Source organism: Borostomias antarcticus (assembly GCF_949987555.1).
Source record: "Borostomias antarcticus genome assembly, chromosome: 18".
Classification (NCBI taxonomy): Eukaryota; Metazoa; Chordata; class Actinopteri; order Stomiiformes; family Stomiidae; genus Borostomias; species Borostomias antarcticus.
Window position 1 is genome coordinate 23,725,607 of NC_140251.1, and position 17,103 is coordinate 23,742,709.

The following is a 17,103-nucleotide window of genomic DNA, read 5'->3' on the forward strand; positions in this document are numbered from 1 at the left end:
TGTATCTATTCTGTTATTTTATCAAAAGGGATCTGTTTATTAGATGAGTGTTACTTGCGTAGGCTATTCCTGTGGAATGCGTTTGCCAGTTGCAGGACTTTTCGTTCAGCAAATGATAATCGCCTAATCCGTGATCACTCAGTGATTGCTTGCTTCATTTTTTACTCTAACGTTACCCAACCGGTGCTTATTGTTATAAGCCTTATCGTTTTGCTGACATCAGGGAAGTACCAAGTGTCTCGTTTTATGCATAACAGGTGGGTGAATTAAGCGTCCGTCCGTAGCACTAAGTGATGGGCCTATCTATCGCTATCGTTAGTTTCTAAAAAGATAATACAGAGCTTCTCCTCTCTTTCTCTTCTCCCCTCTCCTCCTTCCGCCACTCCTCTCCTCCCCCTCTCCTCTCCGCAGCAGCGGCGCGCATATTTCTGTAGCGGCGTACCGTGTTGTGCTGCACTAGCTAGCTAATATAGCTAGCTAGCTAACTACTTCTAGCTAGCACTGTCTAACTAATGTTAGCTAGCAAACGTGCTTGCTAGCCATCTATTTATTAAGGATGGAGATCATAGCTAACAAAAAACCTTCAGATGTTTATGGCAATTAGCTACAACAAATCGTTTACTTGCTAACGTGTTACTAGCTAGCACTTGTTAACTAGCGACTAACGTGAGCAAGCATGCCGTCTCACTATTTAGCAATGATGATGAAATAGTACTTGTCGTTGTAAAATAATGTGTTAGTTAGCTACGTTTTCTTAAGATTGGTGTAGCTTATTGTCATAAAACGGTAAGGTTTTTTATCTTGATCTCCATGTCTGATAAATGGATGAGCAGGTGAAGCAGCCTCAACCGTGTTTGAGGGAACAATGAGACAACGCAGTCCAGCTGGAAATATTATTTCTTGAATTCTGAGTGGCTAGGGGCGATAATATCTTCAGCCCCATGAGATATTTTTGATTGGCTAAGGGTTACTATACCGTTGTCATGTTCTCGCTTTGTTGAATGCACTGGAAAGGGCTGAGACTCTATCGCCCCTGGCCTAAGGTCTCATTCACAGAAGAGAGATATAAACAAACGTAATGGTTTATATTTTATATATCACACTTTTCACCACCGTGGGGCGGAGCCCCATCGCCCTTTATTGACCAGCCGCCACTGTCCTACCGCATACAACACCTAACCATTTTCTGGCACTCTGAAAGGCACTGAACGAGGATGGCTTACCTTGAGCTCCCAACACCATAGCGTCCCTGCTCTGTGGTGTCAGACCGAGGCTCTTGTACCACACGAGACCACACCCACTCACAGGTTCTTCAACATAGCGGGGGCAATATGGTTTGGGGCTGCTTTACCGCAGGGTCTGGCCATTTTATTTATTTATTGAGCCATAAATTCCACATTGTACCAGAGAATACTTGAGGCAAATGTGAGACCATCTGTCAAAAAGCTGAAGCTGAATCGAACCTGGATCTTGCAACATGACAGTGATCCAAAACACAACAGAATGTCTCAAAAAGAAGTGCGTTTGAGGGTTTTTGAATTGCCGAGTCAAATCACAGATCTTTATCCTATTGAAGTGCCGTGGAGAGACATGAAGTGGCCATACAGCAAGAAAGCCCTCAAACAGAAAGCCCTCAAACATCAAACAGTTGACGCCGCTCTGTTAAGAAGAATAGGCAAATAGTCCTTCCAGTTGATGTAAGAGAATAATAGACTTTACAAAAAACACCTACAGGAAGTGATTTATGCCAAAGGGGCCAACACCGAGCCTCAAGAGACCATCCTGATCCCGCTGGTGAGATCAGACCATCCTGATCCCGCTGGTGAGATCAGACCATCCTGATCCCGCTGGTGAGATCAGACCATCCTGATCCCGCTGGTGAGACCAGACCATCCTGATCCCGCTGGTGAGATCAGACCATTCTGATCCCGCTGGTGAGACCAGACCATCCTGATCCCGCTGGTGAGATCAGACCCTCTTGATCCCGCTGGTGAGACCAGACCATCCTGATCCCGCTGGTGAGATCAGACCATTCTGATCCCGCTGGTGAGACCAGACCATCCTGATCCCGCTGGTGAGATCAGACCATCCTGATCCCGCTGGTGAGATCAGACCATTTTGATCCCGCTGGTGACATCAGACCATCCTGATCTCACAAGTTCACTTTCTCTCCGCTGGTCTTTGTTAAATAAGCTGACCTTTATCCATCAATGGTGTTGAAATTTAGATTTAATACCCATATGTGCAAATATGTCCAAAAAAAAAGATTTCTGGGGGTGTACTTACTTTTCACAGCACTGTACATACAAAGGCACACTACACAAATTACCTAAATCCTGGGGTTTAGAGTTGTAAAATGGTGGAAAGTTTCCGGTAAATCCGGTGGGAAAAATGTGTACATTGTACGTCATTCATAAGTTGGAGACAAGAAAAATGTCACAAAAGATCATGGCACAAATCTAATTTTTAAATGTAAAATGTCATTATGGCGTAACTTATGTTTTGATTTCATTACTAGTAACTAGTAACTATTTACTTACTAAGTAACTAGTTACTTACTAAGTAATATTTTGCTCAACTACCTGCGTTAACTGTGAACTTAGCTATACTACATTAGCTTAGCTATGCTACATTAGTTGGCCTACATTTCCTTCCTGTTTCTAACGCCTCCTGGTTCCTTGGCAGGGTTTCCTGCAGAGCGAGCGCGTGGCCCGGATGGTGCAGGGCGGTGGATGCTCAGCCAGCGACTTCCGCGACGTCTTCAAGAACAACATTGAGCGCCGTGTGCGCAGCCTGCCCGAGATCGACGGCCTGAGCAAAGAGACAGTGCTGAGCTCCTGGATCACCAAGTACGACGCCATCTACAGGGGGGACGAGGACCTGCGCCGCCAGCCCCAGAGGATGCACCTGAGCGCCGTGTCGGAGCTGATCCTCAGCAAGGAGCAGCTGTACGAGATGTTCCAGCAGATTCTGGGAATCAAGAAGTTTGAGCACCAGCTACTGTACAATGCCTGTCAGGTGAGCTGTGGATCAGTCACACTGACATGAACACACACACACACACACACACAGATAGACAGACACACAAGATCTGCCTAGCACGTCCTAGTTTTCTCTGATGTGTGATTGTACCCCCTTAAAGGATGAATAAAGTGGTTGAACGTGATACATGCCAATTATCTTTAGGTGCCATAGAACATAATATGCCCATCAATTTAGTTATTCTGTCATTTTTAAGTACTACAATACTGCTTTTAATATGCCGATATTTCACCCTCTCCGAGTTCACCTCGTTTTGTGGGCGTGTCTAGAGAACTGCCAGTCAATATGATTGACAGTTTGGTAACCATGGGTACTGACGCGCTCGAGGAAGCTTTGCCAGCAGCGCTGTCAAGTATGCTCCGGACACTCACAACTTTGTGGAACAACCATATAGGCCTATGTTTCAACCCGAATTGGATCCAGAGGACATACAAGAAAAAAACTTGTTTGTTTCAGCCTGTAACAGAATGGTAGGCAAATTTTCTTCCATTTAATGCAAGTTAGCAATAACGTTATCAGCCTATTACTGGCTAGCACAGCCCTAGCTAGCAAAATAAAATGAGCTAACGTATTCCGAGTCCGACATCCCAACATTCAGGACAGTTGACAGTTTCATAAATTGAATGTAGATTGCTGAATGTCAACACAATTGCAACACACAAGCAGATAACCTTACTATATCATTGTTCATAATATCTCAAATGGTTGACAGTATCTTAGTCACACTGAATGAAACTGTGAAACTGCATAAACTCCATAGGGCTAGTATCAAGCATGAAGCATGGAGAAATTTGATTTAATGTAATTTCATTTTAAATTAGGGGTGAATTACAATAATAGAGCCAGATAATTATATGAAATGTTACAGTTGCTTTGGCAGAGATTCAATATTTTTCGTTATGGACTGATTCTGAATCACTTATTTTTGTGCAACGATAGGCCTACTTGAAAAATGTGCGCGTTATTCAAGCCAGGCTTTGTTTTCTCATGGCGTGGACAAATGGTGGATAAGCCCTGCATAAAGGTCAAAATAGGAACTAGGAATTTGGAAATTTTGGATTATTGGGAAAAGGAAAAGAAGAACGGAAGATCATCCCTTGTGAACCGTGAATAATAATAGGGTATGGTGTCAATGATCTGGCCCGCTACGCTCAGAAGTGTAGCCTATGTTTTGTATGTGCTCTGCAGTTAAAGTTTGGATGGACGGATGGATGGATGGATGGACATTTGAATCCTGGTAGGCTTAAATGTTGATTGTGCGCTGAAAAAAATGAAATGATAAAAGTACAAATGGAGCAATACTAAGTATGAGATGGTGGGGAAGGAATTGTTAAATTAATGGCAAAATGAGTAAAGTGTCCTCACACTTTCGGTAAATGATGAAGTAGGCTAGTCTAAAACAGCAGGTTGATGTTTTTAATCATTACCTGGCTGAATTTATGGAGAGCTACTCTACTATCTGAATTGAATGTGTTTAATGTGCACGGTGTTCATTGTAAAGAGGCGCATATCAAAATGTATGTAGGGCCTACACTTCGGAAATTGAAGAGAACAAGATGTAGGCTGAGTTTTTCCCCCCCAACGTAGATATAGTGGATATTGGTCTACCAACCTCATTATTCTGGGGTATATTGAGTAACTAAATAACAGGATTTCAATTCAAGATTCAAAGGTAGCCTTCTGGTGACTTAGTTATGTGTTAGGGCTAGCTAGCTTCGGGGCTCAAGCGCATTACATGGGAGGCAGAAGACTCTTTGCCCAGCAGGGCGTTTATTCTGAGAGCTGGGGAGGGAGGCTACACAGAGCAGCACAGATGTGAATTTATTATGGATGAAGAGGTTACGGCACAAAATCCCAATATCATATATTTTTTCTAGCAGGTGGGCATGGGGGGTTTGTTCTTGAGACAGTTTGAGGCGAGGGGGGAGGGAAGTGAAAATGGCAGTTTAAAATTATATCATCTAGTTCTCTAAAACTAAAAAACACACAACTGTAACACTTCCAGAGTGTTCACACAATGCCCCTAAGTACAAATACCATGCAAAACCCCAGAAAATCAGATTTTGGAGCACCTCTTGAACATGCAGGACACTGCTTGTATTCAGCTGTGCTGCAAGCATTGGGGGGTGATATGGCTTGCCAATAGTGCTCTCTTAGCTAAGTTTGTTAACAACTATAACACATGGTTGATATCTTTATTCGGAATGACTTTGTGACAGCTAATTTAATAGAAGAGGCAAATAGAACATTTTACCTATTTCTCATTTTAATCACAATGGGGACTGTTTTTACTACTACTACTACGACGACGACTACTACTACTACTACTCATAATAATAATAACAATAACAATAATAAATATAGCTGCAAGCAGCAATGAACGGGGCCAAGCCCTCACACATCAAAGCCAACAAGCGAAACATGCCATAGCCACATTTGAGCTAGCATTGAGCTACCACTAGCCACTGATGTCAATGAAAATACAATGAAAGCGCAAGGGGGTGTTGTTGCACAAAAACACTTATATCCCCAATCCCAATTTAATCTGACAATGTTGTATGTTATAGACAATATATAGACAATATGTAAGTTATAGAGCATGCCATGGCCTACCCATACACGCAAGATGAGCCCCATTTGGCCACAGGGGGCACTACAGCAATTGATTGTGTTTTAGCCATTTTTAAGCATTTTGGCTTGGCCACCCTGTGGCCAATTTACTTCTTATTTCTCAACCTACCTCAACATACGCTCTGGTACCATTGTACCACGTTTCGGGAAAAATCAGCCTAGCAGTTAGGCCTAAACCGGAAAAGATCTCTCTTGCGCCCCATTGGGAATGACCAGTAATGCAGGGCTAGCCTCGGGTTATATGTGCGGACATGCTTGCAAAGTTTTGTGGTGTTCTGTACAACCCTTCAGAAATGATACCACTTTATGTGAAAAGCTACGGCCTCTGCAATCTTCATTGGCTCATAGTTTCTGTTTTATTCAACTTTTCAAAAATGTGCCGAGATGGAACTTTAGATATTGTTCCCTAGATTCTGTCTACAAAGCATGATGTGAATCAGTGAAACTTTCTAGGAGGAGATAGATTTTGTGTTTTTCAAAAAATGCAAAATAGAAGAAAATTAACATTGCTAGCCATGAATGAACTGTTGGATACTGCATATATTTGCTGCCCCCCTGATCAAAAACTCAAACTGCGTGTATGTCTACCACAGACAGCTTTGGTGCACTTTGTGCATTGGTAGACAGTTCTGTTCTTGCTGCAGCTTGTCTTCACCATGCAGGTATTTTTGGGGGGTGTTCTTCTGTGGACACGAGGGGCGCCGCCGGTGGCTGTTTGGACGCCATCCACTCGGCGCGCAGCTCAGCCAACTTGAGGATGGAGTCACGTCTGGGGAGGCTCTGTAGACTATGCGTCTCTCCACCAGTCCCCAGCGAGTCCAAGCTCCCCCAATGATTAATACTTATTCATAATAGCCTACATAGTGCGAAACTGTGCATATAATAGGCTGTACATAGCGCGAAACTGCGCATAGCCGTTCATTGAACGGCTGGCGGCCGATATAGGTATACATTAAAAAAAACATACACGATATTGTTTTATTTGAATGATCTTGAATATATTTAACAATAGGGGGTGCAACAGAACACAATTTTAGGTAAAGTCATTGACTGTCGGACTTCAATGTTTTATTAAAATATAGCCTAGTTATGTGCAAATGAAAACCCACAATCGTCCAATTGACGTCTTTGGCAGTTCTAGTGTTAAGACCTTACCCCGATTTTGGAAATCAGATAAAGGCATTCACAAGTACATTTCAATAATTGCATTATTACCATTATCGGGTTATGATCGGCGTATAGTGTGCATGTGAACGCACTCGCTGTCAAACCTGCCGCTCTGTATGCACAAGATAGTTAATGTCCGGATATGATTGGCAATGAGTGATCTTTACTCATGGCGACTATGTCAATTTTGTATGGATCCACACCTCCGATCAACTTATTTTTTCATTGTATCGTGCTGAAGCCATATAGCCTACTGCGCTCAGACTTGGCTACATTAGCTGGTGCCCCATCTTCAAATTTACTTCCAGGGTTTACGAGTAGCCTACCAGTTGAATGCATTCCAGAAACAAAACGCAAAACCTTCACGTTCACCACATCTATACTATAACAAATATATTTACAATACTGTTATTTTGCGCATTTGACTTAACAGACACCACGTCTTGACCCGACGTCAGTTACCGAGATGGATAGGCTACTGTAGGCCTAGATATATGTGTTCGTAATAATTAAATTACATCCAGATGGAGTAAAAATGTGTTTGAGAACAAGGTAATAATAACAATTAAACGTTATTTGTATAGCACCTTTCATACAGATAAATTCAGCTCTTTAAGTGCTTTACAACAGAGCATTTAAATTAAAGAATGTGAAACTTAATGATGCTTTATTCGTAGACTATAGGAGAAAAACACTGAGCCCAGCCTGCTAAATCTACTCAAAGACGCCACCTGGTGGTGGTGCGTCACTAAAACGACACGAGATTTCCAACGGGATTTCCCTGCCAAATACCGCGAAGGTGAAATGCTGCAGCATGTGACATTTCTAACTTCCCACATCTGTAGCCTACAGTAAAACATGTGTAACCATATTACATAGAGGAGAGATTTTCAAGTTTTCCCCAATTTTAAACACGGTTTAAAATTAAAGGTTAAAGGGTGCATGAAAGAAAGGACAAAGGGGAAAACACAATAAGACGAACAGTGCACAATAGATTAATATCTCCTTTTGCCTGACACGGCTGGATCTGCGAGCGTTTGGTTGCTAAGAAGGTGTTAAAGGACAATGCTTGTTTTTGACAACCTGGACCTTATTTACGACATATTATAAGACGTTTGACTCACGGAGATCACTTTGGTGTAGTTCGGAGGCATGTAGAAGAAATTTAAAATCCATCGCGAGCCAAGTATATCCATGTAATGGCGGTGGTCGGGGCACTTAGAATGCAGTTTCTAAAAATCTATTTTCTGCCGCGAAACGGTTGTTTTCATCAATCTGTCTTGATGAATCGCTAGTTGTGCTTACATAGAGCATTACTGTTGTGGTTTTCACATGCCATGATCTTTAGAAACGTCTTTCGAAACGAAATAGCTTCCTCACTTGCTCCAGCATGCATGCGCACAGCGCGCAATCGTTGCTCCAGCACGTTGTGCCGAAAACTACTCCTGCCGAATATCAACCTCATGCATCGCCCAGTTATCCAGATAATCCTTCCCCAGAGACGCACCGACCAAATGTGTCATTATAGTAAAGGTGTGTGTGTGGGTGTGAATGTCAGCTTCATCCATGGCCCGGTTCTGGAGATAATCATGCCCCAGAGACACGGACGCCAGACGGACACGTTTCTCTCTCAGCACACTCCAGAGACCGAGGGGCTGGGCTCCAACCCTTTGTCTTGTGCTTTGAGCATGACTGTTCAAATGCCATCACATCTATCTGCCACGCAATTCAGAGAGGGAGGGAGGGAGGGAGGGAGAGATTAGGTAGAGGGAAAGCTATGGAGAGAATATGGGAAGATTTAAGTAGGAAAAGATTGAGGAAGGGAGAAGATGGGAGAGAGAGAGTGATGGAGGGAGAGACAGAAGGGTAAAAATAAACGTGTGAGTGGAACCGAGGTGGAGAAGAGTGACAGGGAGAGAAACAGATAATCCAGATTTATCAGCTGAATGTCCAGGGCTTCGTGGAGATGTGTGCGTGTGTGTGTGCGTGTGTGTGTGCATGTGTGTGTGCGTGCACATGTGTGTGTCCTCCAGCCATGGTGAGCAGACACCCATTGATTGGCTCTTCTCTGCCATCGATCTGGCAACCCTGCATTAATGTGCTGCAATGGAGGGAGAGAGATGGGAGCCTTAATGTGCTTATAACAGGCCTAATGTGCTTATAACAGGCCTAATCTGTTTATAACAGGCCTAATCTGCTTATAAAAGGCCTAATCTGTTTATAACAGGCCTAATCTTCTTATAACAGGCCTAATCTTCTTATAACAGGCCTAATCTTATAACAACTCTAATGTGCTTGTAACAGGCCATAATGTGCTTATAACAGGCCTAATCTGTTTATAACAGGCCTAATCTGCTTATAAAAGGCCTAATCTGTTTATAACAGGCCTAATCTTCTTATAACAGGCCTAATCTGCTTATAACAGGCCTAATCTTATAACAACCCTAATGTGCTTGTAACAGGCCATAATGTGCTTGTAACAGCCCTAATGTGTAGGCATGTAACGATGCCTCGCGATGCAGTTAAAAATAGATTTGTTTGTGTCACGATTCAAATCGGTGCAGATGAAAGGGCATCGCGATGCTCTTTTTTGAACAGCAGAGGGCACCATCTACTTTTGACTTCACTGCGTGAAGCGTCTGCTTCCTGCGTCGCTTATTTCTGACAGAACGAGAAACATGACGGCGGTAAACGTGGATGTATCAGTGAGTTCTGAATCCAGGATGCACCCGCAGGTTTTAAGTGTGGACGCATTTTGGCTTCCCTGTTTTCAGAAATGAAAAAATCGTGTGAAAATTGCATCGTCAACCCTGCATGGTGAATCACATGGCGAGTTGAGTGAATCGTTACATGCCTACTAATGTGTTTATAACAGGCAAATATTTATGCATTCAATTAGGGGGTGAGAGGAAGAGCAGCAGGTGGGCCTGACCACTCTCACCAGTCCAGCTCTGCCGGGTTTGAGCTCTGTCTCCATTTTTCTCTCTGTCTCTACAATGTAACGACATAGTATATTATGGTAAGATGTGCAAAGGGGTCACCCCAAGAAAGTTAATTAAATCTTGTAATAGGGGGCCCTATCTCATGACCACCATAGCAGTGCTTTAGCAGTTAGCTGGTTATACGTTGGGTACAAACAATAATCAAACCAACAGGTGTATAACAGACAGAACAGATGTTTAACAGACAAGACAATACCAGCATACATCTTACATAACTCAGGGATCTATGAACATAAGATACTATAACTTATTCTAAGTAAAGGTAGTGACTAAAAATATGTTGCTATAAGTTGATTTTTAATGTTTTTCTTAAAGGCAGAGATGGAATGTGCCATCTTTAATTTATGGTTGAGCTCATTCCAAATCTGTGGTCCTCTGCACACTGAAGCAAGTGCGTTTTAATCTAGGCTTTTCCCAGTGATTAGGAGTTTACCCCTGGTGTTATGGGTGTGCAGAGGAAGGCTGATAGGAACTGGGCACATCATTTAGGATTTAGTTTGTGAACAACCCGTTACATCTTAGTGGCATTCTTGAGGTAGTTGTATTCAGTAAGCCTCAAAAGGTTATATCGGTGAAGAAGTGGTCTGGTGGAACAAGTAAATGGAGACCATGATAATGCACGTAGGATTTTTTTCTGTAGATTCTTTAGCTTTTTTGTGTAAGCTGGGAATGTATTTCATTATATAACGTTACAGTAGTTTATGTGAGGTTCAAATAAGGTTTTGTAGAGGATGAGAGATGAAGAGAGTGGGATAAAGTGTCTCAGCTTGAAAAATAAGCCAACATATTTAGATAGTTTTTTCGTTTGGCCATCAATATGGCATCTAAAATTAAAAAAAATTGTCAATGAGGATCCCCAGGAATTTTATGGAGCTAACTTTTCCAATATTATGTCCATTTATTTGAGGGCAAGCATAGTCAGTATGAGGTCGTTTTTTATTGGAATAAAACATAATATATTACGTTTTACTGATATTAATAGAGAGTTTATTACATCTGAACCAGGTGTCTGCTTTCATGAGTTCGATATTAAGGGGTTTTTCAAGTTCACTAGGATGCTTGTAGGACAGAAACATGTTTGTGTCATCAGCATCAGCGTAGTACGGAGGAGGAATTAACAAAGTCATTTATATAGAGAATTAAAAGAAGGGGCCCTAAAATGGAATCCTGGGGAACCCCATGTTTGACGGATTTAAGTGATGGTTTGTAGGTGTTTATATAAACATTGATATCTTCCAAATACATAGCTACAGAACCAGTCAAGTGCTAGGCCTCTGATACCATAGTGTGATAGCTTGTCAATCAAGATGTTAAGGTCAATTGTGTCAAAGGCTTTAGATAGGTTGAGAAAAATTCCAATACCATAGTTGCCATTCTCGATCTGTCTTTACACCGGAAAATAAAGATAAGTTGATGCAGTAGGAAAGTGGTTCAGTGATTACATTGGCGATGCTTTTGAGAATTCTGGTCGAGATTTCATCTGCTCCAGCTGAATTTGAACTTTTCATAAGCATAATGATTTTACTAACTTTGTTGCTATCAGTTGGTTTCAGAAAGAAATAATGTGGATGGTTTCCTGATAGGTAGTTTAAAAGAGGAATCCAGAGGTTGTCTGATGTTACTAGCAAGATTTTCTCCAATGGAGACAAAATAGTCATTGAATGCATCTGCAAGGCTGGCATTACTGGGGTCATGTCAGGGAGTACTGTGTTTTTGGCCTCTGCTTAAAACCTCATTTAGCACCTTCCAAGATTTCTTAGGATCTCCCTGTGATGCTTTAATAAATTCTGCATAATAATTACTCTGACTTTTTCATATGATATGTACGTTTATTTCTGTAATTGGTATATTCATTTTTATTATTTTGATTTTTAATGTAGCGTTTATATAATTTATTTTTATGCTTAATAGATTTTGATATTCCCTTAGAGAGCCATGGAGTTTGGACAGTTGTACTGCAAGTGACAGTGTTTTCCAGAATAGTCCTTGGAATGGCATCTGTGATTTTATTTGTCAGAATGTCAAATGCAGCATCAACATCATTGCAGTTGTATCAATCAATCAATCAAAGCTTTATTTGTATAGCGCATTTCATACCCAGAGGCAACACAATGCGCTTTACAGAGAACAAGGGAGGTGGGCATACGACCCACTCTCTACATATTCCAGAGGGAAGAAAAAAAAACAGTAATCACCCGGGGGCCAGATAAGTGAGCTGTAAAAATTCTTCCCTGACCCCTCTCAACAAGGCGATCGAGCAAGCTCCTGGAGTATGTTTGTCTACCGGCTAAGAACATTTATAAAGCAATACATTACATTAAAATTACATTTCAGTGTGAGAGAGGCTAAAAGCATCATAGGAGAGAGAATATTCTACGGACATGCTACATCATCCACAGCAGACACGGGGGTATCTATCGGACTTCGGGAGGTCTGCTGGTGACAGTGGGGCATCCACTGGACCTGGTTAGAAGATAGGAGGGAGAGAGAGAGGCACTAGGGAGAGGGAAGGCAGAGGGAAGGCAGAGCAGGGTTAGTAGCGCATACAGACCACACAGATATTGAAACAGGCAACCTGGGGCAAGCTCCTGGAATATATTTGTCTAATGGCTAAGAACATTTAAAGAACAATAAATAACATTTTCGGAGCAAGAAAGGCTAAGAGCATCAGGTCCAGGCCTAAGCCGGATGTGGACTGATGTGTGTCTGTGTGTACGTGTGTGTGTGTGTGTTAACTAAATACTACGATATCCACAGCTCCGCAGCTGACACTGGACCTGGTTAGAGGATAGGAGGGAGAGAGAGAGGCACTAGGGGAGACAGAAAACGGTTAGTAGCACGCTGAGTCATTGAAGCAACACAGCAGTCAGAACAGAACAAGCCTGTTTCAGGATAACCAGCTTCTGTACACTACTTGATATACATACATTGTATAGCAGGATGTATACCAATGTATACAGAGGATTCACAGGTAGGTTTGAGGCTGCCTTTCTGTGTCTCAAGGTCCTGGCTAGTGATTGTAGGCTAGGTCGAAAAGGTACGTCTTGAGGTCTCGCTTGAAGACCTCCGTTGTTTCAGCCCTTCTTAGGCACTCCGGTAGGGTGTTCCAGAGGTTGGGGGCATAGAAACTAAAAGCTGCCTCTCCGTGTTTCTTGGTCCTGGCTTTTGGAACTGTTAAAAGTTCAGTGCCTGAGGATCTAAGTGGTCTGTTGGGCATGTACTTAACAAGCATGTCTGAAATATATTCTGGTGAGTGACTGTGGAGAGATTTATAGACTAGTAATAGTATTTTAAAGTCTATTCTAGAGTTGACTGGTAACCAGTGTAGTGATTTTAACGCTGGTGTGATGTGTGCCTAGTTGTAGACTTTGTCCCATACCCTGGCATGTACATTCTCATTCAGACACCGTAATGTTTCTTCATTAAGTATTTTGATTTTAATTTTATGACGTGAGGGTGAAGGTCTACCAGCAAGATTAAGAAATAATACAATGGGGAAATGATCATAGATCTCGGAAAGTATAACACCTGATTCCAGCCTAGTATAATAAATATTTGTTATGATGTTGTCAATGAGGGATATTGAGGAATGGGTGACTCCTAGCCCCCACCACTTTGGAGAAACAGGCGTGTACAACTGCCATAGGTCGGTGTACAACAGCAATAGGTTTTCATGGCAAGTGTCCAGGCCAATACTTCCAAAGTGACAGGGGCTAGGAGGCTGATATGGCAGTATGTTCATACCTCCATGGTACTCTCTTAGTGTGCTGTGTTTTGAGGCAATCCGAGCAATTTGAATTTTTGACCAAAATCTCAAAATCAACTTCCAGCAACCGAGAGGGTAAAATTCACCTTCCTCCAATCCTTACGGTATTCAGAGGGCTTGTCCCTTATGGTAAGAGGATGCTGAGGTTACATTATGAGCCTCCTAGCCCAAGCCTCCTAGCCCCATCCATGTTGGAGAAACAGGCGTGTACAACCGCCACAGGAATGAATGGGGGAAATCACCATTCAAAACTGTTGCCGTTGTACACATGACCTTTTGAAACAGGTCACAGCTCCCTGAGGACTTTTACATGCACAGTACAGACACAGTACTCGGGTCAGTTACTCAGCATGCACTGCCATTGCAGAATGTGCAGAGCTTTCGTCTCTGCTACCTTCGGTCGGGTTACGGGAAGCGACTTAGGGAGAATATGTACAGCCGGCAAATTCCTATGGCACCTGTACACGCACATTGCTTTACTTTACAGGGGGGTTCCGAAAGCACTAGAGTTGTTTATGTCAACACTTGGTACTTTAACACCACCGAGCTATAGCCTTCTACCACCAATTGCTTTGGAGAAACAGGCGTGTACAGCCGCCATAGGTCGGTGTACAATAGCAATAGGTTTACATGATAAAATTCAAATTGCTAGAATCGGCTCAAACCTCTGCACAGTAACAGTACACGATGGAGACATGAACCTACTGCACGCCGTTCGCCGCTTCCTTACGATGTTTTAGGGTTAGCTAATTCCAGAATTTCCCTTAGTAATTCTGGATTTAATAGTAAGCTAGCTAAATCACTATTTAAGCTATACTTGTAATGATGGATTTACTAGTCTTTAGTTAGACCACTATTACTTGTAATGGCGGATTTACTAGTCTAGCTAAATCAATATTTAAGATATACTTTTAATGACTGATTTACCAGGTACTATAAAAACTAGTGATGACGGATGTACTAGTTTTTATTTAGACTACTATTACTTGTAATGACAGATTTACTAGTTTTTAGTTTAAAAATAAAATAGCTTGTAATTCCAAATTTAATAGTTTTTCCCTTCCAGAATTTCCCATAGTAATTCCAGATTTAATAGTTTTTTCATGGGCAAAAAGCATGACCAACATTTGAAAAATAGCTTGTAGTTCTGGATTTATTAGTTTAAACCTTGTTTGACATGGCAATACATTATTGAATTTTGAATCTGAATATCCGTAAGTTTGGTCCCGTTGGTCCCAGAGGTCCCATCTTCAGATATGTGTTCCAGTAGGATGCCCCGCACGTGGCGGCACCTTCGGAATCGTCGTGCAACAAAGTTGAGCTGAGATCCCAAAGCATGTGGCTTTTGGGCGGGAACGCTCTCTCGCAAAAAACGATGGGGCCTAGAGGTCCGATTCCAACACATCTAGGTGAATTAGTATGCCCCGCACCCGTGGGTACCTTCGGAATCATCGTGCGTCAAAGTTGAGCTGAGATATGAAAGATTAAAAATATAAACATTTGTGCTAGGAATTACGGATTTACTAAGGTGTTAAAAGAGCCTCTCCCGTGGAAATGATGGGGTTAATTCTACCGATTCCATCATATCCTTACTCGTCTTTGCTCCCCGAACTCGCCCGTACCATTGGAATTGTCCTACGACAAAGTGCAGCCCCAACCCTAACCCCAGCAACAGGGTCTTAGAGGCGTTTGCTTGTATACCCTCTTGTTGCCACAGATAAACCATTTTGGTCCCGTTGATCCCAGCGGTCCCATCTTCGGATATGTTGTCCAGTAGGCCGCCCGGCACGCGTAGTTACCTTCGGAATCACCGTGCGACAAAGTTGAGCCGAGATATAAAATATTAAATATATAACATATTTTGTGCTAGTAACAAGTATACTTGTAGACCCTCTTCTTGGTCCCACAGGTCCCATCTTCAGATATGTTGTCCAGTAGGATGCCCCGCAAGCATCGGAATCGTTGTGCGACAAAGTTGAGCCAAGATCCCAAAGCACATGGCCTTTTGGCGGGAACACTCTCGCAAAAACGATGGGGCCTTTGTCCTATGACAAAGTGGAGCCCCAACCCTAACCCCAGCAACAGGGTCTTAGAGGCGTATACTTGTAGTCCCTCTTGTTGCCTCAGATAGGCCATAGGAGGGGAGCGGGCTTTGCTCCTTCACAGCTCCTCAAGGAAAAGCATGCATCAGGCCGCCGTTAGAGTATGTTTATCGGCCCATCTTGTCCTGCTAGTCTTCCAAGTTCTAGCCTTGTATGTCCTCCCTGTGCCTAGACATGAAGGTGAATGTGTGAGGGATTGGAGTGACACTTTTGTCATTCTGCGTTTTTTCAGCATATTTGGGGCCCATTCTCGAGGTCTTGCCGTGGACCGACGTGCACCAAAATCAGGTTACACGTTCTCCTAAGGGTCTACTTTAGAGGAACTAGTGGCCGTGTGTGTCTAGCTACAGAGGAAGCGGTGCGGCATCCATGAATGTTCTCGGAGATCTCACTTGGACCTCTGTGACCTTACTCCAGTTACTCCAGGTTCCCGTTTGTGACCATGTTCTCGGACGGTTCTCGAGGTCTTGCTGTGGACAGATGTGCACAAAAATCAGGTTCCACGTTCTCCTAAGGGTCTACTTTGAGGAACAAGTGGCCCGCAGTTTTTAGTTTGTCACGGCCCGGGGAAGGTGGGCTCACCTCTGTCTAAACAGTGTCTCTCCCAGTGGATTTGTGAGGGCATCTCCAAGTCTTGCGAGACTGTGGGTCGCCCTCTGCCTGGGGCTGTTCGGGCACACTCTACGAGGGGTGTGGCCACGTCGGTTGCCCTGTTCAATGGTGTGTCTGTGGCGGACATTTGTGTGGCGGTGACTCAGGGCTCTAAGGTGCGACCATTTTACTCGCATTTGCGACTAAAAATTGTTTTGTTCCATCAGAAAAAAATAATTTAGGAGCACACTGTGCGAGTACTGTTTTCAACCATTTCACTCACATTTTTTGCCTAAAATAAATCCATGCAAATTGGATCAAACTAGAGTCAAAGTTTTGCGCACCCGTATACAAAACTACAAGTCACACAACTTTTTTATTTTATTTTTTATTACAAGTCCCACGACTGCAACCTGCAACGCGCAGAACTCTCATGATGACACGCGATGACAGCTCAGCTGCCCTCAATCAAAAACGACTGTGCAGACGCCGAATGCCCCTGCCAGTAACGTTAACAAAATGAAGAAAATGAAGCCCATTCAATCATATTTTGCCCGGCAAAGTGGAACCAAGGAGAGAGAGGAATTCGGTGAAGCCAGGGGGGAGTCGAATCAACTGTCACTCAAAAATCGTTGTTTACACAAAGTTCTTTTGATTAGATTAGATTCAACATTGCACCGTAGCCTACCAGTAACTTACTGGATCCAAAACGCAATGAAATGCCGTTGACATCGTAAAAAGCGATTTATTTTTCCTGAAATGCGTGTCATAACCATCCAATGACATGTTCCTTTGCATCTAC

The 17,103-nt window shown here is 42.8% G+C and overlaps 1 protein-coding gene across 1 annotated transcript in view; it reads left to right on the forward strand.

The window, feature by feature from the left end:
• The window catches only part of cadps2 (Ca++-dependent secretion activator 2), a 404,172-nt gene that overhangs the window by 111,815 nt on the left and 275,254 nt on the right, over positions 1-17,103 (forward strand). Inside the window, exon 3 of the mRNA XM_084453028.1 lies at positions 2,686-3,018. Within this exon, the coding sequence (XP_084309154.1) occupies positions 2,686-3,018 (333 nt within the window). The remainder of the gene's footprint in view (positions 1-2,685; positions 3,019-17,103) is intronic.